Below are 27,006 nucleotides of genomic sequence, written 5' to 3'. Positions count from 1 at the left end.
TTATGGTATCAAAAGTTTTCTGCCCCTGGTATTTCTCCTAGAGTTGTCAAGCAATAACCACTATATTAACTATTCCTTAGTCCTTTCTGAAGTGACAGTAGCTCTCCAGTGGATGACTATCTTCCATTTGAAGGAACAACCTATTAAAGAGGCAAAGCCTTACTTTGGCAAAAGTCTTACTAGAAAACAAACAAGCCAACGAGCAACCTGAAAGAGATACCCTTCTGTGATTGTCATAGGACGACCTATTTTCTTTACTGTATGTAAAAAAGACAATGGAGGCATCTTTGAAATCTGGAGGGAGGGATAACCATCTTTTGCCATACAACCTGGAAAATCTTGGTATGCCTTTGATTGAGCTATGGATTCCTCTGCCTTGTAAGGTGGAATAAAAACTACTAGGCACTTTGCCATGTGAGAAGAACCTACTAGCATTAAAAATCTCTTCTTCAATTGAAAACCGGCTACAGGTTTGAATCAATCTGAGTCAATAGCTTCAGCACTGATTCATGATGATTTATTGAGAATACTAATCATTACTAAACATCTCTCCAGGATCAAGTCTTTTTCATTAATCAATGTAGATTCATCAGCACTGAGTAGTGGAGATGTATCATAGATTTTTGCCCATAAATAGCCTTTAGGACATAATAAAAGCACTTTGAATTGTTACTATCAGTGTAAAACTGCCTTTTTACTGAGCCAAGAATCTTGCATCTCTCTATGCTTCATCCGCTTTATTCTTTGATGGAGTTAAATGCTGCCTTCTTAGTGATGGATGAACTCTCCTTCAGATAAACCCTATAGAGTTCTCATTTTTCATTTAGTACTTTCTAAATTTTCCCATATTTTCATCTTGAGATCTGTGAGTGTTCTGGCCAAAAATGAGTAAATGCAGTGCTGCAAACCTAATTTCTAAAAGCTGCCCACTCTTTTTATGATCCACTTTTGCCAATATTCTCTGCAATTTAGCATAGTAGTAAACTGTTCTTTCTTGGAGAAGTACACTGATGTCTTGATATTTAGTTTCTCATAATACATCTTCCTGGGGCCATTGCTTTTGTCAAATGGAAATGTCTAGCTTGGAGAGTCTATGGTCAGTTCAGCACTCTGTGACTCATATCACCTTCATCATGTTCCCATCCTGTCTTTTCTCTTTACAATGACATAGTTTGTCAAATGTTGATATTTGCTGTAAGGGCACAGTCATAAAATTTTATTTCATCTAAGTAAACAGAAGACAGTATTGAAAACAAGAAGGTCATAAGACATTCAAGTCTTCAGTATTGACAATTGCTGTTGCTGGTTCTGTCTCTATTACTCCCAAGGACTCCCTGCCATGTCTGATGTCAGTGCCTATTCTGGCATTAAAGTTATGCAGGGTTATAAGCTTGTCCTCTTTGGCACATTAATCATTAGAAAATCTGAGTCTTCACAATTTTTTCTTTGCTTTCATTAGGGTTTATCATGGTGGGAGTATATACACCAAATCATGGTGGTGTGCTTCTTTTCTATGGGCAATTATATTGTCATAAATCTGTTGTTTACTACTTTTGGAGGCATACAAGTTTGTTGACTAGCTCAGTTTTGATTATAAAAACCTACATCATTTTCAATGCATTACCCATGACTGTAGCCACTCCAGGAAAACATGTATCAAGTTCTGACTTCAGTAAACTGGCCTTCCTTTTTTTTGCCAGTCTAGTTTCTCTTAGGGATGCTCTTTGGATGCAATACTTGGTGCATTCTTTCTCAACAAGAGCTGCTCTTTTAGGTCTATTGGATTTAGTGTTGTGCATAAGCCTGCACACATTCCACATACTTGTGGTAAATGGAATTATATTCATAAAAGTTTTTGCATAAAGAAGGTATAATAATAAATACACAAATGTATTGCCCCAATGATTGTTAGGAATAATCCCTATATTTTACTCCTTATAATACCACAATTTCTGAGTAGTGGAAGGAGAGTAGATTCAAAGTTTGGCTTGGTTCCAATAGAACACCATCCTAGTTTCAAGTCTTTCTTATGCCCCAAATAACGTGGTTTCTGAGAGTTTCCATATTAAAATAGTGGGCTATTGTACCACCTGCCTTCAAGCCTGGGCACAAGGATACCATGGCTAATGCCCTTAATATTAGAAATATTAAAACCATTTCTTTTTGCTTTTACAAATTATAATTTAACAATTTATACAATTTATTTAACAATTGAATTTAACAAATTATAATACTGGCACCAAAAAACTATAGGGCTGACCCAAGTTGAATCAGATATAGAAGTAAAACTAAGAAAGCAGAAAATTAGGAGCTTTTAATCTCAAGTTTATCCCTTTTCTATGTCTTGTTAATCAGTTGACTAGGTATTTCATGAGTATCTACTACATGCCTAAGACTATCTTGTGTCTGGTAGGCATTCATGGGTGTGTACTCACACACACACACACACACACACACACACACACACACATATGCAAATATACATAGCTCTCATGCCCATCTCTAGCTCTGGCTCTAGTAATCAAATGAATCTATTTCTTCCAGAGAGGGCACAATAAATCAACTCACCAAGTCAAATCAGCCCTCTATTTCCTGGCCATTGGGTGCTGAATATCTCTATAAAATAAGTTTCTTGTGGATAGATATCGCTTTGTTTTTGTAGTTGTGCACATAGCATTTAGAACAATTCCTGCTATATTCATTCAAATTCCAAATAGTTCAGAAATATGAAACATCAGAAAATCAAAGAGTAATGGAAAGAAGTATAGTATGTATGAGCCAAATGAGGCATATTATTAATGATGATATTTGAGAAGTGAAATGGAAAAATATTTCAACATTATGTATGACTAGAAAAAGAAGTAGGGTAGTTGTATATAGTGAATGAATAGATGGGCAACCTTTGAAGTACACTGGTACCCTAGAGATACTTCTAGAACCAGAGTGGAAACATGGAAAGACTTATACAAATTGATCCAGAATTAAATAACTACTACCAAGACAAACATGTTATCTGTCTCTTAGTTGTGGTCTCTCCATGTCTCTCTGTTTGCATGTTTACACACACATACACACATACACACACAACTACAACAATGTAAATAATGTAATAGAAAAAAACCACAAAACATTAAAAATTAATGTTGCAAAATTATCAAGAATAAATATGGCCCCAAAGAAGTGAAATAAAATGATCTTTCTTTTCCACTGCATTGGAAAAATAAATATATAAGTATGAAGCACTACATATGTTTTCAGATTGTTTTGATATATTGATGTTTCGAAATTGTTTTTATTCCTTAATCCATTATTTTGCCTTAAAACATATCATTTGTTATATGAGATGACTTTCTAGAAGGGAAGGGGAATAGTGGGAGATGTTTTGGCAATATAACAATAAAATATATAAATAAAATTAATAAAAAAATAAATACATAAGAATAAGGTCTTTATTATGCATTGAATTTTGTTTCTAGGATTTACATTTTGGGGAAAGGGCCAGATGAGCCAGCCTTCATTATTCACCCAACTTGACTTTTGATTTTCTGAACTTCACCACCATAACTCAGTTGCAGTCATTCTCTGTAATCTCCCTCAATTCCTCTGATTATCATTATCCAGAATCTTCCCTTGAAAAGAAGTCTGTGCCAAAGCCAGTTTATATTGAGCAGTGAGAGCATTTACAACTCGGAAATTGGCAAACATTACAAATTGGGGCTTGATTTATTGTTTTGCTGATTGTTTAGATTTAAGATATTAATAAATAAAATGTTAATAAGGCAGATTAAATTTTTAAATGTTCCTTGTATTGTTATGTATACTATCTGTCTTGACAATCAAAGACAAAAAAACAGGGTTCATATTAAATCTCCATTTCCATTCTGATAGGGTCCTCTTCTAATGGTAGATATTTAATGAGACATGGGCTGAGAGCCTTGTCCCTTCATATAATTTTACCATCAAGGAGGGTAGGTCAGCTAAGATCTCAAATCAATTTATTGATGGCTGACCACTAATACATTGATTTTTAAATAACTAGAACTTTGCCTCTTGTCATTTCATACGCTGCAATATCCTCTTGTGGCATTTTCATCTCCTTCACTTCTCCGCTCCATTTTGTATGTTGTCTTCCTCCACTAAAATGTAAGCTTCTTGAGAAGCTTCTATCTTTCTTTTTACTTGGTTTTGTATCTCCACTATTTGAAGCACAATGAATAGCATATAATAAACATTTAATAAATGCTTATTGTCTTGTACTGAATATGACAAATACAATATATAAGTGTCATACAACATGACAATGTGATGAGGAGAGGAATTCTCTGCCATACTGTAGAAATCACAGATAATTCAAAATTTTAAATATCAGCACAATCAGGTGAATTTACTACCTAAAATATCCTGCTACCTTACACTAAAGTAGCATTCTAGGCTTTCATTTTCACAAATTCTAAAAAGTCCTATCATGTTTAAAAACCTCAGTGTATTGAATTAACAAAAGGTACATTATTTTGAGGTTTAGAAGGTGATTCTGGCTAAATGTGGACAGGTATATAACCAAACCAGAAATTTGACTATGGGGTAATGATTTAAAAAAAACAAACCAAACAAACACACAAAAACCTTATCAACTCCTGAAGAACCTATGCAAAAATATCCACATCAAGGAAAGAAATAACCATAACATATTATAACCTGAATCATTTGAAGAACTTATTTCTATTCCTTTAATTCACAAAAAAAGCAAAAAAGGAACTGTAGGAAATCCCTGAAAACTGCTAACTGACATATTTTAAAGAAAAGTTCTTAATCTTAATAATAAGCTGGAATTGTGGTGATTAAGCCATTATCTAGTAAATTTATATCAAGATATGTATGCTTTGCTTTTGGAAGTTAATAGTAGTAGTTATTTAAATGATCAAAAAATATGTGGCAAGAAACTATTTAAGCCAAAATTAGATGATTATTTGTCAAATCAATTAGAGCAGAAATTCTTTTTCAGGTTTGGATTTGACCTAGTAAACTTTTAGGGTTCTGTTTAAATAGAAGATCCTGTGAAAGGAAATCTGATTTAGAAAATACATATTTGCTTCTCGATCTATAAAATTTCTTTATATTTTTATTCTCTTTTAGAAGTAAGTAATCTTAAGACTAGATTCTGGGGCTTTCTATAATGAAACAATAACAACAAAACAACTTTGGCAAATTGACGCCAAATAGAGAAAGAAAAAAATCTTGTGGGGTAATTGTTTTATTTGTTTGTTGTTGTTTTAATATTTAAAAAGTTTTCAAAAACTGATTAGCTATTAATTTCAAAAACTGAGAAGCTATTATCTTCTTTACTCATTTCTAATAAAATTGAACAGTTGGGTTTTATAGCAATTGAATTTGAGAGTTTCTGCTAGGACAAGAAAAAGATGAAATATGTTCAAATTTTGCCTCCTTGCTTGGGTAAACACTGCCTTGTATTTTGGGATGGCAATTTAAGTTTATTTTGTGATGGCAATTCAAAATTTCTCTTGAGGTTAACATGAGCCAAAAAGAAACTCTCAAGTTGATATGGCATATGCTGACACAAACACATGACACACATGATAATAATAATGAGATGCAAAATAGCTAATAGGAAAAATATATGATGTTATTATACAACAGGAAAAATTCTAATGGTCTCTTTTTCATGAAAGCTATATAAAACCTTTGATAATCAATAGAAATAAATAACATGATGATTTTAATGAAATTTTCATTCACTCACTGCATTACACTTCCTTGCCTGTTTGACTTATTTTACTAAATCATGCGCAAGTAGGTCTCTAATTATTTTTAAATGACATTAAATTATTTATAACTGTGCCCTTATCTGGAATCTGGGTCTGTTGCTAACTAGATGCCCTGAAGCTCAGCTTCCTGAGTCATAAATGAATATAATAATCTCTGCCCATGCACATAAATTAGTTTTGAGGATAAAACAGGACAGTCTATATGAAAAACTATGTGAAAAATGTTTGGTTTGAGGGGTTTTTGTTATGTTTTGCTTTACTTTTCTAGGAGCAGAGCTAAGCTTTCCATCAATCCTCTGACATAAGTATCATGTTGAACTCCACTGAACTGGTGAGGAACCTTTCTAAAGCTGAGCTCTTGTCTATTTTCTTTTCCCCTGATGGCTCCAAAGAACATAACAACTAAAAAGATAGAAAGACTAGCAGTGAATTATTTCTTTTTAAGGTGTGAGGTACCTCACCACTTTTATGAACTTCTTCCAACTTCACCCTTCTCCTTCTCCATTTGAATTATAGGATTAAACAAAAATTAATGTGGTGATCACCTAGCCAAAAACTTTAATTTTAATTAGAGGAAACTGAAGCCAGAAGAGATAAGGTAATTTTCCCTCAAAGCTGAACTCAAGGACTAATTCCTCATGTAATAGTGCCTCTTCCTCAAGTGATTTTCAATTTATTTTTTATTTTTTTATATTTTTACCTGTAGCTAAGCCATTTTTACTAATAAAATGTGCCTTATTGAGAGCAAGGGATGTTTTACCTGTTTTTGAACCGTCAAAACCTAAAATAGGGTCTAGACACATGGTAGATTTTTTTTTGTTATTGAATTGAATTGAGGCAAATAAGTGTAAATCACAGAGCTAAAAAAGATAAAACTAAGATTTTCTGAGCCAAAATCTAGAGATCTTTGTACTATAGTACTTTGGTTCTCAAAAGTTGTATGTTAGTACAGAGTAAGATGAAAATAAAGAACATAAACAAAAAATTCCAGAATATTCAAGGATGCCTTTAAGATAAACTGTGACAGGTATTTTCATCCCTCCATTCATATTTGATAGTTTGTTCATTGCTTTGCCCTTTTTTACTTTGAGGATCTTCCTGTACTTTTTGAATGCCAGAACATAAAACACCACTGAAGTTTATCTTAAATATAGTCATTGTTCATTATTCATATTTTCAGATCACCATTTCCCTCCACCCCCATTAAAGTTTATATGTTTTATCTTTCATTCTCTCAGTTTCCTTAGTGACAACTATTTAGCTAAACTGCTGAACTAGTTTGTGCAAAGGCAACAGTATCGGTATAATGTTTTGGGCATCATTTCTCTCATATTGCACATTTATATAGTATCAGATCCTCTGATTCTTTTTATTCAAAGAAATTGCAAAATGTAGAAATTTCTAAAATGTAGAAATTATAAAATGCAGAAAATGTACACTTTTTAAATGCTAGTGGGTCATGTACCTGGGTAAACTAAGATCATAACCATCCCAAAAAATGAAATAAAATTATACTATATAGAAGGCCATGTATTCTGCAATACATTTATGATTCACTAACTAAATTCATTTGGAATTTGATAGGGAATAGGAGATATCATTGCATGTAGGGAATGTTTTTAAGAATATGAAGATTGAAATAAATGCTAGGTTGAATGATTCTTTTGCTAGATAATGGGAATGATTAGATCTGGGGAGAAAAATAAACACAAACTAACAAAATAACTCATCTAATCTTTTTTGTATCCTTTGTATTTTTTGTGTTTTTCATAGTATTTAGTCATCTAGTCTTTTCAAATTAATCTTTCTATTTACTAGACTTATTATTCCATAGTCATATCATCTTCTACTTAGTAATCCCTTCCTAGCCACAGTCTTGTCCCATCTCTGGCCTCTTATCAGTTATTCAACCAACTAGCATTTATTAAGCAGTTACATGTTTAGAGAATCATGCTAAAGTCTGGGAATACAAAGAAAAGGGTGTCTAGACTAGACATGTCCAAGTTCCTAGTTGTTTGCCATCTCTTTGATTGGGACTTTAGAAATGGGAAACACATCAAGATGCTCCTGAGTAGATATCCCTTTCCTCCTTATGAAGTACTCGAATGATATTGATCCTGAAATCTTTACTATCCAAACTGATTCAGGAGCTAATCTAATTCAAGACACATGTTTTTTTTGCTCTTTTTGGCTAAAATCCTTGAGTAGGCTAACTGTAATAGGTACCTTCATTTCTTCTATTCTTATTCTTTTCTGATCTCTCTATAATCTGGCTTCTGACCTCACAATTTAACTAAAACTGCTATACAAATTAATCAGTAATCTTTTCATTCACAAACCCAAAACTTTCTTAGTTTTCATTGTTTTTGACTTCTTCTTCAATCTTTGGCACTGTTAATCATGTTTTTCCCTTAAATACTCTCTTCTCTCTAGATTTTTTGGAAATTATTTTTGCCTGGTTCTTCTATTTATATAATTGCTTCTTTTCCATCTGTTTTGATAGATCTTAACTAGATTATACCCTCTAAAAAGGATGTCCCATAGGACTCTGACCTGTGCCCTCTTTCCTTCTCCCTCTATATTATTTCACTTGATCTGAAAAGCTTCCAAGGACTAAATGATTATTTCAATATTGACCATTCTCAAATTCATTATTAAATCTCAACCTCTCTATACCTTCAGTTTTTCATTTCCAAGTGTCTATCACACATTGCAGTCTGATGGAAATCTGATACTCAACATGTCCAAAACTGAACTCATCATCTTTTCCCCTACATACTACTCTTTTCCAAATTCCTCTATCACTGTTAAGGACACCACTTTCCTCCTAATCCTCCAGGATTGCAACCTAGATACCATTCTCAATTTCTCACTAACTCTTACCATTTATATTCAATTGTTGCCAAGGATTGTCAATTTCATTTTTGTTATATCTCTTGAATCATCTCTCTTCTCTCTTCTGATACTGCCACCATCCGGATATAGGCCCTCATTTCTTTTAGTTTGAAATATTGCCAGTAGCTTGCAGGTTGGTTAGCCTGCAAAAAGTCTTTCCTAAGTCTAGTGCATCTTCCATTCAGCTGCCAAAATTATTTTTTTTCTATAACACAGATCTATGCCATCCCTTATCCAATTGAGTCCAATGTCTTCCTATCAGAATTAAATACAAAATCCTACATTTTTTGGTGGTCAAAGCGCTTTATAAACTTCTCTTCCTTTCCCCCCCATGACTTTTCAGTTTCCTTAAAACACACACACACACACACACACACACACACACACACACACACACACACATGCTCTTCAAACCAATGACTCAAGTTTCCTTGTTTTTCCCCAAACAAGACACTCCATCTTTCAGCTCTGGGCATTTTCATATGATGTTCTTCATGCTGGAATGGTCTCCTTGTCTCCTGCCTTCCCTGATTTCCTTCAGTCCTAGATAAAACACCTCCTTCTATAGGAAGCCTTTATATATCCTCCCTAATTCTACTACTTTCCTTCTATTAGGGAATAAGATGCCCTAATGCTCTTCTGTCATTGTCCCTGCTTCCACCCCCTGGGACCTTTACAATTGATCTACATAGCCCTCTCTCAAATTCATAAAATAAAAGGGTCTATTAATTGCTTTTAGTGTTGTCTGGGTCATTTATTTCTATGACGAAACTCTTTTAGTCCCAATAACAAACTCTGACAGGTGCAAATTACAATGATATTTTTATGATGTCTCTTTTCTCCTCCCTCCATGGGTAAAAAAAAGACAGTTACATAACTATTTATAGAAATGTCATTTGTAAAATACTCCATAGTGGGGGGCGGAGCCAAGATGGCGGAGAAGAAACACACGACTCAGTGAACGTCCTCACTCCCTCACAACCAATTAGATAAATTAAGTCTCAAAATTAGCTCAGGACTGATAGATACCACAAGGACTGGAAGCACGACTTACCAGCTGAAGAGAATCTGGAGTTTCAACAGGAAAGGTCAGTTCTCAGGGGAGGAATAAGAAAGACCAGCACAGACGGTGGGGTAGGGGCACACTGCGCCCATTGCGCTGGGAAGGGCTCTGGGATCAGAGAAGCCACTGAGGTAAAGGAATCTGGCACAGGCTGTTAGCTCTTCTCTGCTAATTATTTAGCAGTTCAGAAGAGAAAGCCAAAATATTTTAAAACTCAGATTAGATTTTCCCCGAACCCTGGGGGTGACTCAGTAGACTCGGCACCAGGGGGTGTGGCCTCAGCTACCACCTGAGAATAGTTAAGAGATTGACAAGTGGGTGGATACGGCCCAAGGCAACACACACTGCCTAGCTTAGCTGGAGGGAGTGGAACTCAGCTCCAGGAAGTCCCAGAGAAGCGGAACCTTTGAACTAGGGACCGCGGTTTCTGGCAGACACTTCCAGTTTGAGCGCAGGGGCTTCTCACGTCACCTGCTGCAGACATCCACTCCCCACCAGGACACATAGGCTGGGCTTCGTGCTGTCTTCACTATTCTACGCCCTCGAAGCACAGTAGTGCTAATCACCTCTGAGGCACTTCCAGGGAGGGGGTGGGGAACTCTCTCCCAGAGCTCTCTCTTAGCTCAGGCTCAGGAGCCGCTGCATCCATCCGGTCTGGGAGGAAGCTGGTAAAGAAGTAAATAATTTCCTACCCCAGAGACAGACCCCAAAAGATTTTTTTAAGTATGAGCAAAAAAGCTAGAAAAACTATAGATTCCTTCTATACAGAGAAAGAGCGGGTAACCAACCCCGAGGAAGTTGACAGCAGAGAATCAGCAGACAACAACTTAAAGGGGAACGATCCCTGCCCCCCATCACATAACTCTCTCCTAGAAGAAGCTCTTAAAAAAATGAGGGAGATCGAAGAAAAATGGGGAAAAGAAAGGGAAGTTATGATAGAGAATAACAACGTCCTGAAATTGGAGTTGGAAAAAATAAAGAATTCACAGGACATGCAGGGAAACAAAATTAGTGAATTAGAAAAGGTTAAAAAAACACAGGAAAGTAGGATTTCTGAATTGGAAAAGATAAAAAAGTCTCAAGAAAATAGAATTTCTGAATTGGAAAAAGAAAATAATTCTCAAAAAAAAAATTAGGGAAATGGAAAAAAAACTCAATAGAGCAAAATAATTCATTTAAAAACGAAATTGGGCATTTACAAAAAGAACTAAAAACTGTGAAAGAAGAAAATAACTCCTTAAAAGTCAGGATGGAACAAATAGAAATGAATGATTCACAGAGAACCCAAGAATCAGTCAAACAAAACAAAAAAAATGAGAAGCTGGAGAACAATGTCAAATACTTACTGGGAAAATCTATAGACCTGGAAAATAGATCTAGGAGAGATAATCTGCGGATTATTGGACTTCCAGAAAACTATGACCAAAAAAAGAGCCTAGATTCTATTTTACAGGAAATTATCAAAGAGAACTGTCCAGAGATAATAGAAACAGAAGGGAAAGTAGATGTGGAAAGAATTCATCGAACTCCTTCTGAAATAGACCCTAAAAAAAGAACACCACGGAATATTGTGGCTAAGCTGCAGAATTACCACACAAAGGAGAAAATCCTGCAAGCAGCTAGAAAAAAACAATTTAAATACCAAGGTGCCACAATAAGGGTCACCCAAGATCTGGCTGCCTCCACATTAAAAGATAGAAGGGCCTGGAACCTGATATTCCGAAAGGCAAAAGATCAAGGACTGCAATCAAGAATGAACTACCCAGCTAAGTTTAGCATCTTTTTCCATGGAAGAAGATGGTCATTCAATGAAACAGAGGAATTCTATATGTTTCTAAGAAAAAAACCAGACTTAAACAAAAAATTTGATCTACATCCACAAGACTGAAGAGAAACAGAAAAAGGTACACAGAACCCTTGAGAACTGTAACTCTGTTGTGGGTATATAAAAAATACTCAAGGATAATTTGATTTTACTGATATAAAAGAAAAAAAGGGGGGTGTAGTAAAGGGAAGGAGATTGGTTCAGAAAAAGGGGAAGGAGTGATAAAAAGAGGGAAACTACATCCCAGGAAGAGACATAGAAAATACACCATATCTGAGGGAACTTAGTGAGGGGGAGAATCATTGTGTGAATCTTACTCTCATCAGAAGAGGCTCAAAGAGTAAATAATTAACATATTTGTTTTTCAGAGAATTTTCTCTCACCTCATTAAAAGGGGGGAGAGGAAAAGGGAAAAGGAAAAGGAGAATAAGTGAAGGGACTTGGAGGGAGGGGGGAGGGATCCTAAAAAAAAAAAAAAAAAAAAAGAGGGAGGGTTGCGCGTCACAAGGGGGGTCTGTAAATTAAATATCGGGGAGGGGGATCAGGGGGGTCAAGGGAAAAAAGTATAATCTGGGGATAATACGATGGCAGGAAACACAGAATTAGTAATTTTAACTGTAAATGTAAATGGGATGAACGATCCCATCAAACGGAGACGGATAGCAGACTGGATCAAAAAGCAGAACCCTACAATATGTTGTCTACAGGAAACACACTTAAAGCAGGGAGATACATACAGAGTAAAGGTAAATGGTTGGAACAGAGCCTATTATGCTTCAGGTAAAGCCAAAAAAGCAGGGGTAGCTATCCTTATCTCAGATCAAGCAAAAGCAGAAATAGATCTCGTTAAAAAAAGATAAGGAAGGAAACTATATCCTGCTGAAAGGTAGCATAAATAATGAAGCCATATCAATACTAAACATATATGCACCAAGTGGTATAGCATCTAACTTTCTAAAGGAAAAGTTAAGAGAACTGCAAGAAGAAATAGACAGTAAAATACTCCATAGTCTAGCATGATAACAGAGGCTTCCCAATTGGCTGAGAGTGAGACTGCTTGACTCCCATGTGGGAAGTAGGAGGAATGTCCAAGAAAGAAAGATAATTTTTATTTGGAAACAGAAGCCAGATGTCTTAAAGGATGGAAAACCATATGGCTAGAGGGATAGTCAGCAATTATGTGAGTATGTGTGTGTGTGCATTTATATATATATATATATATATATATATATATGTGTGTGTGTGTGTGTGTGTGTGTGTATGTATATATATATATGGAAAAGATGGGACAAAGAAACAGAGAGAGTCAAAGAGGAATAGAGAGACAGACATAGCAACTAAGGTAGGGCTGATAGAATCAGGGCAGTGAGGCAGAATAGTAGAATCAGTACAGGAAATGGAGGATCTCTGAAGCCAGTGAGCAAAGCTCACTTGCCAAGAAAGTTAAAAGCTTTTCCCCTCATCCCAAAAATTCATGAGACTTAAGTCAATTCTCCTATTTACTAATGTTCTATGAAGCTAAGGGATTCAGTATGGGGTATTTATTTATATAACAATATTAGCAAAGAATAATATTGGGAGTAGCCTAGGGAGAGCAACCAAAAAACATGGAGGGAGAAGGTAGTTTTTATAAGTTTATGCTTGTGTACAGATAAGTTTAGATAGAGGTGGCTAAAATCATACATCTATAAGTAAGGAAATGCCAATGAGTCTAGATGGACTGAAAGAGCTGAAATATGATAACCCCCCCAAAAAACAGGGTTATTTAATTCATAGAAAAAATCCTACTATGGAGAAAACTTCTGAAGAATGATGAAATTCACAGAAGATGGAAACAGAAAATGGAAGGAAAAAACAAAACACTTCTAATCTTAAAAAGCCTGATAGACTCTTAGTGAATTCCATGAATGTGACAACAATGTGAGGGAGAGAGGAACAATCTGGAAAAATCCTTCAGTCAGGAAGCATTTTTTTTCCTCAAGATCTATTCTTCCTGCTGCAGAATCATGGGAAAAACAATAACAACAACAACAAAACCTTCCAGCCATATCTCGACTGTCCTTAGGCAATGAATGAAACAGGTTATAACTAACAAAAGAGCAAAGATTTAGAATATTCTAAGTTTTTTAATACCTCCTTCCTCATAAAAGTAGCAGGTTAGTTTCATTAGAGCATGGAGTAGGTATATTATATTACATAGTGAAAAAAAAAAGATTGGAAGATTCAGGGTTAAATTCCAGTTATTTGAGCAATGTTAGACATTTGGTTTTTCATTTGTGAGTCAGCTTCATCATTTATAAAATGCGAATATTATTTTCATCTAATTATTTTAATTATTTTCATCTACAATAATGTATTTTCCCTGTTAATTACATAATACCATAGTATAATTGAAACCTATGTAAATTGTACTATGTATACTTATTGTTATCATTACTGTTCAATTAGAAGAATTCATCTCTATAAGTATAGATCATGTGGCTCAACATAACCCCACATGGCCATTGTTATATTATTATTATTAACAATAATAGTATTGTTAATATTCCTATTATATGCTAATGGAGCTAGTCAACTAGTGGAATTCTATTAAATGGCCACAAACTGTATTATACCTCTAATCCTTCATGAATTTTACAATATATGCTACAGCTACAAATAGGCCAAAATATGATAAATCAGCACAAATTTATTCCTACTACTAAAATAACAACAAAACCAACACTTTTTCAGAGTAATTGCTTATTTTTTGCTAGACAATATTACTATTCTATATATGAAAAACACAACTTATTGCAAGAAGCCAAAGGAAATGATTATTGGCAAGAACAGAAGAATTTGAATTCATTAACTGAATAATCTTTTTATGTTTGACCACAGGACTTTCTGTGTTTTTTTTTTTTCCCAAAGAACAATAAGCATATTGGAAAACCCAGAATCTGTGTTTTAGTCATGGCCTTTGTCACTAATTAGCAATGTGATCTTGGGCAAGCTACTACCTCTCCTTGGACTTTGATTTCTTCACTTGTGTTGAGTGACTAGACTTCCAAAGTTCCTTTCAGAATTTTTAACTTTCCATATTTTTAAAATACCCTACTCCTTTCAGTTTTATGCAATGATATTTTAAAATAAATTATCCTTTAGAATGATGAAAGCTTCAAGAAATAACAATTTGGGCAAACATTATCTCATACTTTCTAGGCAAAAGTAGAATCTTGGGTGAATTGTCAACTCATAAAACAATGCTATTTCTTATATACACCTGCATTTGTACTCAGGAAAACATAAAAGGCAAAAATAATACCCAATCTTTAAAATAAAGATTGCTTTTGTTTTCTTTAAATGTGCTTTACTTTGTGGTAATTCAAGAATATCACAAAGATTCAATTTGGGAAAATAAACAACAACAAAATCTTTAGATATAATTAGACCCATGACCACACATTCACAATTCAGATAAAATATGCCAGCTTTCCTCCTTCAAAAAAGTTAACAGGTCTATTCTAGTGAAGATTCATTAAAATAAATTATTAATTTTGACTTTAAAGTTAGTTATTCACCTTGTTTGACTTTGAGCAAATCATTAAATTTCTTTACCAGCAAGAAACCAGATTTTACCCTCAAGATCCCATAGTCTTCTCTCTAACTCATCATTGTAAAGAGATGCAAATCCTAACATGAAAAGGAGAGAAAAAGCCCAAAACTACTTTATTTAACATTTTATACAGAAAAAAAATATGTAGTACAAGAAGAACACTTGCATACCTTCCTTTGATCGCTGTCCTGAAAATTTTGTGATACTCTGAGCACAGTACAATTCCCGAGTTTGAATTCCACCTCCACATAGGGGTCCAGTTGTGTGCCAATGAGAATCTTGCTGCTCTAGAAGAAGATTTACTTGGCATTCTTTCCATTCAGATGTCTTCCATAAATATCTATTTGAATTAAGATTTATTTATAAAAGAAGAAAAACAGTAGTAAGGAAAAATTTTAAAGACATGAAACATCCTTAAAACACTAAATGTCATAAAGCACTTTCTGCAAGGAAATGTTTACTGGCTATGAATTCCTTACTGTACTCTGCAGCATAAAGGAAATTTCATGGCCTCATCATTCCTTGGACAAAGGGTGATTTGGGGGAATTGAAGTAGGGAAAAGAGGAAAGAATGAGTGAATTCTTATGTATAACAGTTATGAAATTTTAAAATATCTAGAACTCAGTATGATGCTGAATGAGACAAGCCTTCACTTCTGTGACCACTTTGTGCCTAAAAGCATAGGCTTTGTATTAATTTTACACATATTTAAGAATCTTTGGGGAAAGATACCTAGAGGTATCAAGCTACTCACTGAAAAGTATTGGCAGAATTACTTGTGTATAAAATCCATAAGTCTCTTCAAAGTTCTGAAGCATTTCTCTCTAAATACACATACACATATAATTATAAATGCCTGTATATATACACTTATATATACATGTTTAATTCAGACTTTATTTTCATATATTTAAGGAACTAAGAGTGAGAAAAAATTCTCTGAAAATGCAGACCTTCAACTCATTTATAATAATAGATTGTTCCAAAGTGTTGCTTAGAGCCCCCAGAAATTAATGGTTTGGCAAGGTCACACAGCTAATATATATCAGAAGTAAGATAAAATCTAAATTTTCCTAGCTTCAACTCTATTCCTCTATTTCTAATTTCCACTTCCCATATAAACATAGATAACAGAAATAGATGCATATATTTGTGTACATATACATAATCAGCCAATAAGCATTTGTTAAGTGCCTGCTATATGCCAAGCACTGTGCTAAGCTCAGAGAACACAAAGAAAAAAGGCATGCCATATTCAAGAAGTTCACAATATATACATATATTATGATATGTAGATAATTATCTGTTCATGTTAATGTATAGATTACATGTATTTTATTACACATAGATTAATAAGAAGAGACAATTGCTAACTTTTTAGCCCTATGGCATTTGGAAATGTACATGTATTAAAGTGTTAGTACTGTATCACTTTTTATAATTCATTGGTACTTTTAGATAAGTTGTCATGCTATCATTTAATCTTCAAACCCACATGGGAGATATGTTCTCTTAGTTTATTACTAGTAAAGAAACATACCAAAAAACAAGGAAAGAACATAATAAAATCTGTGCACAATAACAAGAAATAAAGGAACATTCACAATACAGCCCCCATACCGAGGGAATTCTTTCAGACAGAATTTTCTTTTGTGGATTATTACAACATTTCTCAACCCCAGTATTAATGTAACCTTGCAGCATTCACATAAAGACCAAAAGACTCATTAGCTTTAGGAATGATTAACAAATAACTAAGAAACCTTCTCAAATCCATTGTCATATTGTGGATGTGAAGTACAAAAATCTTCTTTGTTTTTAGTTGTTTAAAACCCTAGGACATCACACAGGCAAAATGAACATGGGCTATGAGCCCTCAGGCCTTGTAGAATTAGGATGAAACTAATAGAAATTGGGCAGCAGACCTAGAAAAATCATGAAATAATCTAATATAGTAGAATCACAAAGCAGATTAAATCTTACAGAAAATATCTCAATGAAAAGGCATATATAATCAAGATGTTTAAATCTCAGCCAATAGTCCATTTATTTTTGAGACATATTTATTACTTCAAATCCCAATATACAAAAGGATAAAGGTAATCCCTTGAAGTTTGTCATAATGGTTTGGGCTAATATATGCTCCCTGCTTCTTCCTGCCACAACCATTCAGGGATTTGAAATTAATCACCAGATTTTCATTGTGTATAACAATTCTGACTCAACTTTTATATACATTTCATCCTATAAGTAACTGTGATCTCTATCACTACATATTCTAGCATTTAAAAGAAAATGTCAACTGTATGTTGAGAGGCAGTATAGATAGAAATAAAGCAGGTTCTAGGGTCAGGATGAAGTAAGCTTAAGTCCTTCCTTTAATCTTTCTCAGAAGTCCTGGAAACTCTTTAAGAAATGACAAGTTGTCCATCTACATTGGTATGGAAGTTCCCTCACCAAAAGGACCTTACATTAATAAAATCATAAATCTAAACTAAAATAAATAAGTAAAAAAAATAAATTTACATGAAAAAAGATATCCATCACTTGGCAGATGAATTTCTAAATTTATCCAGATTGTGTCCTTAGAGAATAGACATAGAGTCTTTCTCTAGGTCCATGATTTTCAGCTTGGTAAGACCAGCCAGAGTGTTTGTTCTGTTGACAAAGCTTCAAAATTATATGATTGTTTTCAAATTAGTGAATATTAGAATAAGACTTTCAGAAAATGATCTTAGCTTTTCGATGACAGGACTCATTCTAAGAATGTATTGTTTTTGAAAAGCTATGGCATTATCTTAAGGAAGTTCAACTCCTTCATTTTTATAGAAGAGGAGAGAAATAACCAGAATTTGAGACTTACTCAAAGACCTAATTGAAAGATTCAGGATGTAAACTTTGGCATTCAATTCCATATTCAGTATTCTTTCCATGCAGCATAATTCTGTGTGTGTGTGTATGTGTGTGTGTGTGTGTGTGTGTGTGTGTGTGTGTGTGTGTTTCTGGACACTGGAAAAAAAAGGGAAATCTCTCTTCTTTTCTCAATGTTATATAATAAAGACTACTCTCTGATTGACAAACCAGAATTCTCAAAATCTCTATTAGAAAACCAGCTGGTTGGGCTATGATCTTCACAAAACTGCCTCTCTCTAGAATTACTCTAGATATTTATACTTCTGTTAGAATGAGAATAGCAAACATTCCTTGTGCTTATGGGGCAGTGAATAAAAAGAGGCCCAAATAAATAAAATTTAGACATTTTAGGAAAAGAACCAAATCATAAAGAGTATGTTACCATTAAGAAGTGATCCAGGGAATAAAAAGGATAGGTCACAAAATCATTACTTTTGTGTTTCTCATAACTTGACTATTTGTTATTGAGCCAGTGAATGATTAGACTTTTGGTAATCAATTTGTGATAGGTAAGCTATTGAGATAAAGACTGAATGTTAAACTGCTAAGTTGCATCAAGAAATATTATGGCCAAGAATATCAGAACACATGCATCAAGTGTTCAAAGCTTCTTTTCTCTGTTATAAATATATTTGGGAAGCTAAATCAGAGTCAGCAGGCTTCTTGATGAATAAAGAATTCAGAAATCAGAGCAAAGGGAGTAATTGAACTACATAATAGTTATTTTGTCCTGATGAGGTTTCCTCTACTTAGACAGGGTAGGGTAATACAAAGGGAAAAGAAGTCTTTTTTATTGTGGATAAGTCATTTTTCTTTATACCTCAATTCCCTCAGTTTTAAAGTTGGAATAATAATACTTTAACAAGGCAGATACTGGGACTGTTTTATAAATCAAACAAGCTATTGATCTACAGTATTTTTCAATTTAGAAAATGCCAATTAAATGAGAATAATTATTAATGTCAACAGATATGTGAGACTAGAAATATGTCTGGGGCACTGAAAAGTTAAGGAATTTAACCATGACAGTATTCTTGCCTATATCTAGTGTGTATGAAAATAGTCCCACTAAGATGCTCCAGACAAACTGGAGCAATCATGTGGTTAATCCGAGCACCCTTTGCATTAAAAATCAACATTTGCACTAAAATTCAACAAATTCATGATGAACCATATTCAGTCACATTGATTTTACTAAAATTATCAGTATTGATATTGTAATGATTGTTTTGTACCATTAGATATCTCTGAAAACATCTTATTCAAAAAGTGATGTCTTCTTCATTTCATTCTTTTTCATTGTTTTTAATGTTGTTTTGTAACCTGCATGACTATCATTACAGGAGTGTCATAATTAGTTTATTAAAAAAGCAAATGTAAATATATTGAGGGTACATGTTCAGCATTTCTTTCTTTTGATAGGGGTACATGATCCCCTATGATGATCCTGCATTTGACAACAGCTTATATCAATTATACTTTAGTCTCTTTGGTGAGATTTTGAAATAATTTCACTTTTAGCAGTGACATATTATTCTGCATTGCCTTTGAATTCTGGGATATGCCCTGTTGGGTTTCATAAATTCTTAAAATGTAGTTTATTAATATAGGACTTTTTGATTCATAAAATATTTTGCATTATCTTTGATCTTTACAAAATCATGTAAAATGAGTGGTCAAGTATAATTCTCACTTTAAAGATGAGGAAACATTCATGGAGAGATTAAGTGCCTTGTTCCAATTATTACTGAGCTAACGAGGAGTACAGACAGAACTCAAAAAGGCCTCATGATGCCAGAGCTTAGATCACTGCCTCAGTGATCCTTTGTGGCCTCCTATAAGAATTTACTGGAAAAAAATGAGAGAAAAGATAGATAGATGCACTCAAGATTTGAACTTCATAAAGAAACATTTCATGAATTTTTGTAAATATACATATTTAATTTAATACATATAATTAATACATATAATTAATTTTAATACATATACATATATACATTGCTAAATATATATGTGGTCTCATTTATATGGGTATTCTCTCAAAAAATGAAAATTGCAATTTCCCCTTGCCTACTCAATTTGTTGAACTCTCTTCCATGTTTTCATCACTGTATGGGATCCATCTAACATGCTGGGAACTTCTCCTGACAATGTTAGCACCCTTCATGTTATTTTTCTTGCTAAACTGTTATTTGTAGTATTCTACAGTCTGTTTACATACTGTATGCCTTTTCTTTAACTACTGAGTGATATCATTGACCTTTTAATGATTTCCATCCTTGATTTTCTACAGACAGTTTAATACAGTGTTCCATAGCAATAGAGACATCTGGCAAAGTAGACAGGGCACTGGGCCTGGAATCAAAAAGATCTGAACTCAAATGGAGCCTCTGGTCATTAGTAGTTGTGTGACTATGGAAAAGTTAGTTACTGTTTCCCTCAGTTTCCTCAATTGTAAAAAGATGATAATACTTCTCAAGATTATCATAAATATTAAATAGGATAATATTTTGAAATGTTTAGCCTAGTCCTGTGTAAATGTAAATTCTTCCTACTCTTCTCCCCTTTCCTCAATACAACAGAGTGAAAGAATATTGATGGCTAAAAGATAAGCATTTATTTCAGGGTAAAACTGGAAGTCATAAAAAGGCACTTTGAAATCTCATAAAACCAAATTAAGCCATTCATTTATTCCTGATCAATTCAAGCTCAGATCTTTGCACATTTGAAATGCTTGTCCAAGATATAAATATGCTAAGTTCTGTAGGTAATATATGATAGTCATTCTCCATTCATTTACTTAGATCCTTCATCTACTACAATAGGCATTCTTCATCTGGGAAAATTTCTTTTGGAAATAGAAAGGCTAAAATCCTCAGAATTTCTATTTAGGTGACTGAAATATTCAGATGTATCAATTTCATCAATATGATCCCATCCACTGACAGAGACATCCCAATGATTCTTATAATATGCAGATAATTCTCTTTTGACCCTAACTTGGCACTAGAACAATCCAGCAGATATTCCCAAGAAGCATATGTTTCTGCTTTATATTTTATCTGACAATAATAATCAAAAGAATGTTGAATAAAGTATTTTCTTAGAATTTTCAAGGGATATTTTATAATGTGAGTATATGTATGGTAGACATTTTCTTGAAAGAGAATTTTAGAAAGCTTTTTCCTTCACTATTGAATCAAATGCAATCTACATTTTTCAGGCCATTGACGGATGATTAAGATATAGTAAAGCATCACTGAAATGTTACTTGTTCCCTTTTAATACCTTTTACAAGGGTGCCTTTGATTATTTAGTATTATATAATGTGTGTAGATTCTAATTTTTAAACTTATATAAATTGGACAGGTCTTATATGAGTCTTTACATATTTATGTTCCCTGTGTTGATGTTCAATCATTTAAATCACTATTGTGTCACTATTTGTGACACCATGTAGGATATTTTTGACAAAGATATTTTAGGTAAAGAAAACTGAGTGAAGTAGGGAGTAATTTACTTGCCTAGAAACACATATCTAGTAAGTATCTAAAGCTAGATTAGAACTCAGATCTTCCTTACTCCAAGCCCAGTACTCTATACATTGAAGCACTTAGTTTCAACATTTATGCTCTCTTGGTCATCTTCAAAAATAACAGTGTGACATTTCTCCCTAAAACTTTGGCGACTTCTACTTCTTCAGATACAATGAGAATCAGTATCTCAGTATCCTTAAAACTGCATTGCTTTCAGCTTAGATCCTTTATATACTTGGTCTAGTCCAGAAGCTTTACTAATTTTCCCCCTTCAATTATGTTGCACTAATTCAAGAAGCATGTCCAAGTTGAAATGCCGACATGGTGACTCCATTGTCTTTTTTTTTTTTTTTTTTTGGACATCAGAGTTTCTAGTCTAATTTTTCAATTCACAGAGAAGAATACTGCAGAGAGGTTCCATGATTTGCACAAATATAAGCAGCACTAGAGTTGGAACCTAGCTCTTCTAACTCAATGCACTTGCATGAAATGATGTCTACAGCTGTTGCCATAGAAAGGGGCCAAGATCCTGACCGTGCCACTCACTATCTCCTTTGACTTCACTGTGCTTTGGTTTTATAATATGAAAGAAGAAATCAACCTCATATTTTCCACTCAACTCAAAGCATCTCCAATTTCTTTATAGTAACACAGAGTTTGTTATTAAAAAGCTTTTCATATCTCTTTCGTAGTTTGTTAATGCATTGTCCTCCTTGCAATTTCAATCTTAAATGTCCTTGAGATGATTTTGCTTCCTTGTTCTGCTTTTTAATTTTCCTCTTCTGTATTTATTTTCCTATTTTGCTTTTTTCTAATATTAAAAAAATGAGAGGGGAAGCTAGATGGCCTCAGCTCTGAAGTCAGGAAGACCTGAGTTCAAATCTGAACTCAGACACTTAATACTTACTACCTGTGTGACCATGGACAAATCACTTAACCCCAATTGCTTTGCAAACAAATAAATTAATGAAATATAAATAAAATATTTTTATTTCCATGTCTTGTTGATGATAGGGCAATATTACTCAATATCTTCTGATCTCCTTCCTAAAATTGCTCAGAAATTTAATGTTCTAAGCCAAAGTTGTCCATTACTTCTACAATTCTCCTATTGGCAGGAAAATCCAGTGTTTATTGACTAAGGAGATTTTCTTAGTTGCTTTTGATCTCTTCAGCATAATAATTGACAACTTATTCCAGTTAAAATTCTATATAGAATTGTCATACTTAGTACTGATGTCCTTTTTTTCCCATCTGTTACAATTTTGGACCTCAATAACTATTAAAAGTAGATCAAAATGAAATTATAAAGCACACATTATTATCATTTCCCCTTGACTTAGATCTTTGTTCTAATCAATATGAAGTATAACTGTATGTAATTAGCTGATTCAGAAATGATTCCTACATCAATAACTAATCATTTATCTATCCCTGTCAACTTTCCCTGTGCGTGTGTGTGTGATTTTATCTACTAGTACTTTTTAAGAAAGTATTTGTGATGTATGGATCTTGAATATGGACTATAAATTTTTGGCTTTGTTTATTTCCTTTCTTCCTAATCGTATATTCTAATATTTTTTAACTCTTTGTCATTGGTAACCATTCTATGGAAGTCAATAAGTAGCATGGAAAAATATTCATTTAATTTTGAGTGTTTTCCTAAGTTCTTCAAATACTTTTCTACCTTTTTATTTACTACAATAAATAGTTATAATTATTTTAAAACTTTTTTTCAAATGCTTATCATAAATATTTCAATAAGAGATAAACTAATATCCCATGAAATTATGCATCATTGCATGAAAAAATCTCTCAACCCATTTATTTACCTAAGCAAAGATAATGTGTCAATTTCATCCTCCTTCTCTTATGATTTAATTAATAGTTTTAAAAAAAAGTCAGCACCGAAAAACACAATTCCTCCAGCAGGATATCTACTCATTGGTTATTGACCATGAACTTCATAGTGAGCATACTAAAGAAAAAAAAAAGTTAAGGAGCAAATAGGTAAATGATGAAGTACATTAAGCATCGACCATGAAGTCAGGAGAACCTGAGGTCAAATCTAGCTTCAGCTGCTTAATATTTGTTAACAGTGTGACCCTGAGAAAATAATGTAATTCCACTTGTCTCTCAAAAAATTTATACTTATAGATGGTCTAATGTTAAACAACCTTTGGGCTCCCTTCCCCTTCTATTCTGTTCTGCCATTGTTATTGTAAAAGTATAAGGAGCCTACATTCACTACAGAGGAGCTTTTCAGTTTATATAAGAAGCCTTTCCCAAATTTTTCTTAATGCCTAGTATCTTCCTTCTAAGATTATCTCTAATCCATTTTGTATACATCTTATTCATACATAATTGTTTACATGTTAGTTCTCACTCCCCATTATATTATGAACTGGATGAGTGTAGGATCATTTTTTGATTGTGTCTTTCTTTGTATCCCCAGTATTTAGGAAAATGTCTTGTTCACAGTAAATGTTTGTTGACTGACAGACAGGATTGGCAGTCATTTTTCATTTTTCTTCATTTCATGGGGTGGCAAGATCAAATAATTCATGACCAAATGGCCAAGCTATTTGCCGATGATAACAATCTCTCTATTTAGCCTCACTGGTGCTTGGAATGCAAATATCCTGTGTTATTTATATCATATTGCAATCCTGATTTATAAAAAAAAAAGAATATATTTAAACATTAGAATCATATAAAGTTAAAGATATTTCTTCATTGTCTGAAAAAGATAGTATATGAAATTTCAACTTTTTTTTCAATTATTTTAGAAAGCCCTTAAAATTGGCAGTAGGCTCATTTTTAAAAGTAAATTGTAAAAAAAAAAAATAATAATGTTTAAAAATAACAGTTTACCTATGAGAATAAGTGATAATAGAATATTGCAGGAAGCTCCTTGATCAAAAATTCCCACTTCATATTCAGAGGCAGAGAAAGTGACAAGACAAAATACTTCTATGGTAAACACAACAGATTTATCACTATCAATATCATTTACAACTTCAGAGAAAATAGCAACACTGAAAGAGAAGAAAGAGAAAATAGATCAGTAAAAGGCTCTTAGATTCATTTCAGAAGCTTGGATTCTTTAGTAGTCTTTGCTTCTCTATTTCTTTTTCCAAAACTCTATTCAATGCTTAGTCACAAATCACTCAGCAGCCATGAAAACAGAACATCCTGAACTCTACCAACCTGAGAAAGGATCTTGCAGATCTGACAGAATAAGAAATCAAAGGACTCCACTCAGCTAAATGCCACTTGCCTTCTTTTTTAGAAGTTATTACACTGATAGGCCTTATGCCTCTGGGAAACTTTGCAGAGTGACTGACTGAACCTTTCCCCCTTAATGTATAAAATCTATGTCAAAGACTAGAGGTTCTCCTCAGCCAGTCCTCAAATTTCCTCACTCCATTCATATGTTTTTCATCATCTTTATTTACTTCTTTTTCCAGATGATGGCAGGTTCAAAAGCCGGAGTTCCACAAAATAAGGGCAGTAGTGCTCTCAAATTGACTATGGAATCTCTTCCAGAACAAGGGATAGAAAAAGATAGAAAAAGATAAATCATTCCTTCTAAGATATAACAAATCGAGGGCAGAACTTGTCTCCATTATTATATAGAGTACCTAGCAGAGTTCCAAAAACAATATATTAACTAGTCCAAGATATTAGGATCATATTATGCCCTCTTTTGGATCAATAAATCATAGATTAGTTAGTAGCTAAAAGAAAAAGTGAATGCCATATTCACAGAGGCATTCTAGGTGGCACAAAAAGAAAAGATAATATCTTGTGTCAATCAATCACCAAATATTTATCAAGTCCTCAATATATGACAGGCATGTTGTTTCCAAGACCAATTAGAATTTATGTAACATTCACAAAATCCTGTCTGGCTTTTTGATGTTCCTCAAGCATTATGTTTCCTCTCTTTACTTTTTACTTTTTTCACTGGCTATCCACCATACCTGGAATTCTCTCTCTTCATTTTCAAGTGCTTGCATCTGAAGTTTCCAAAGACCTAAGTGCAATTCCACTTTTTGTCAATGACATTTCATGGTCTTAGACACTACAAGTGTCTTTCCTTTGAAATTGCTTAGCTCAGTGCCTGGCATGTAGAAAGGCCTTAACAAATGCTTGTTAATTAGTAGGCTTTCTACATAGAGAAGACTACCATACATATCTGTTGATGAAAACAATCCTGTATGTCTATATATTTTCACTTGGTTCCTTCAACAGCTACTTGTTGCTAAATTCATGGGTTTAACTATCACCTCTATGTGTATGTAATTTACATATTTACAAATTACATACACACATATGTGTAATCATGTACAACAAGAATAACTAATATTTATGTAGCTCTTTCTATGTGCCAGGCACTTCACTAAATATTTTACAATTATTATTTCAACAATCCTAGGAGATAATGATATTATTATCAAGATTTACAGGTAAAGACACTAAAACAAATAGATGTTAAGTTACTTGCTCAGTATTACACAGCTAGTAAATATCTGAAGTTGGATATGTATGTATAAATATATTTTTGTATGCACATTCATATATGTATATACATTATATGTATCTCCATATATAGATAAATATGTATATATACACAGAAGTGTACTATGTATATGCATAAATATATACATATGTATATGGATGTGTATAAACATGTGTGTGTAAATATAAACAAATTCTGAGTTTCTACTGTTCCAAACAACTCTAAATTTCTAAAAGAATTTTCTATAATTCACTCTATATGTCCAAAAGATTATTATCCTCACCTCCCACAAAAATATACTTATCTTTTTTATAAGCTTCTCAAACTTCTAGTTAATTTACCACCTTGATTATTCCTAATTCTTCTCTCTTCAGCTCCTCATATATACAATCAGTTGCCAAATCTTGTCTTTTATGTTTCCATGACTTCTATCATCTTCATCCCTGTCACACAGCCTGGGGTCTATCCCCAACAGACAGAATAATTGCCAATGTATTCCAAATGGACTTCCTGTCTCATTTCATTCCTCTATAATCCTCCAAAAAGTTGAAAACTTTATTTTTTCCCCAAAGTAAAATAATGACTATGTAATTTCTATATAGACTACAATGGCTATCTACTCTCTAAAATCAATTATAAACTCATCAATTTGTCATTTAAAACCATTTATAATCTGCTCTAAGTCTAACTTTCTAGTTTTATTAAGTACTATTCCTTCTATGAATAGAGTGCTGATCTTGGAGCCAGAAGGCTTAAATTCAAGCTCATGATCAGTCATTTATTAGCTGAATAATTCTTTAAAAATCACTTAAGCTCTGGCAAACTCAGTTTACTGAATTATAAAATGATAGTATAATAATAGCACCTACC

The 27,006-nt window shown here is 33.4% G+C and overlaps 1 protein-coding gene across 1 annotated transcript in view; it reads right to left on the bottom strand.

Moving 5' to 3' along the window:
• Window positions 1-27,006, bottom strand: part of THSD7B (thrombospondin type 1 domain containing 7B) — a 1,297,161-nt gene that overhangs the window by 785,207 nt on the left and 484,948 nt on the right. The window contains exon 5 of the mRNA XM_074301932.1: window positions 15,332-15,501. Within this exon, the coding sequence (XP_074158033.1) occupies window positions 15,332-15,501 (170 nt within the window). The remainder of the gene's footprint in view (window positions 1-15,331; window positions 15,502-27,006) is intronic.

Source organism: Sminthopsis crassicaudata, chromosome 3, assembly GCF_048593235.1.
Source record: "Sminthopsis crassicaudata isolate SCR6 chromosome 3, ASM4859323v1, whole genome shotgun sequence".
NCBI lineage: Eukaryota > Metazoa > Chordata > Mammalia > Dasyuromorphia > Dasyuridae > Sminthopsis > Sminthopsis crassicaudata.
The sequence above is the reverse complement of the archived record's forward strand: the minus strand, read 5'-3'. Positions and strand labels throughout refer to the sequence as shown.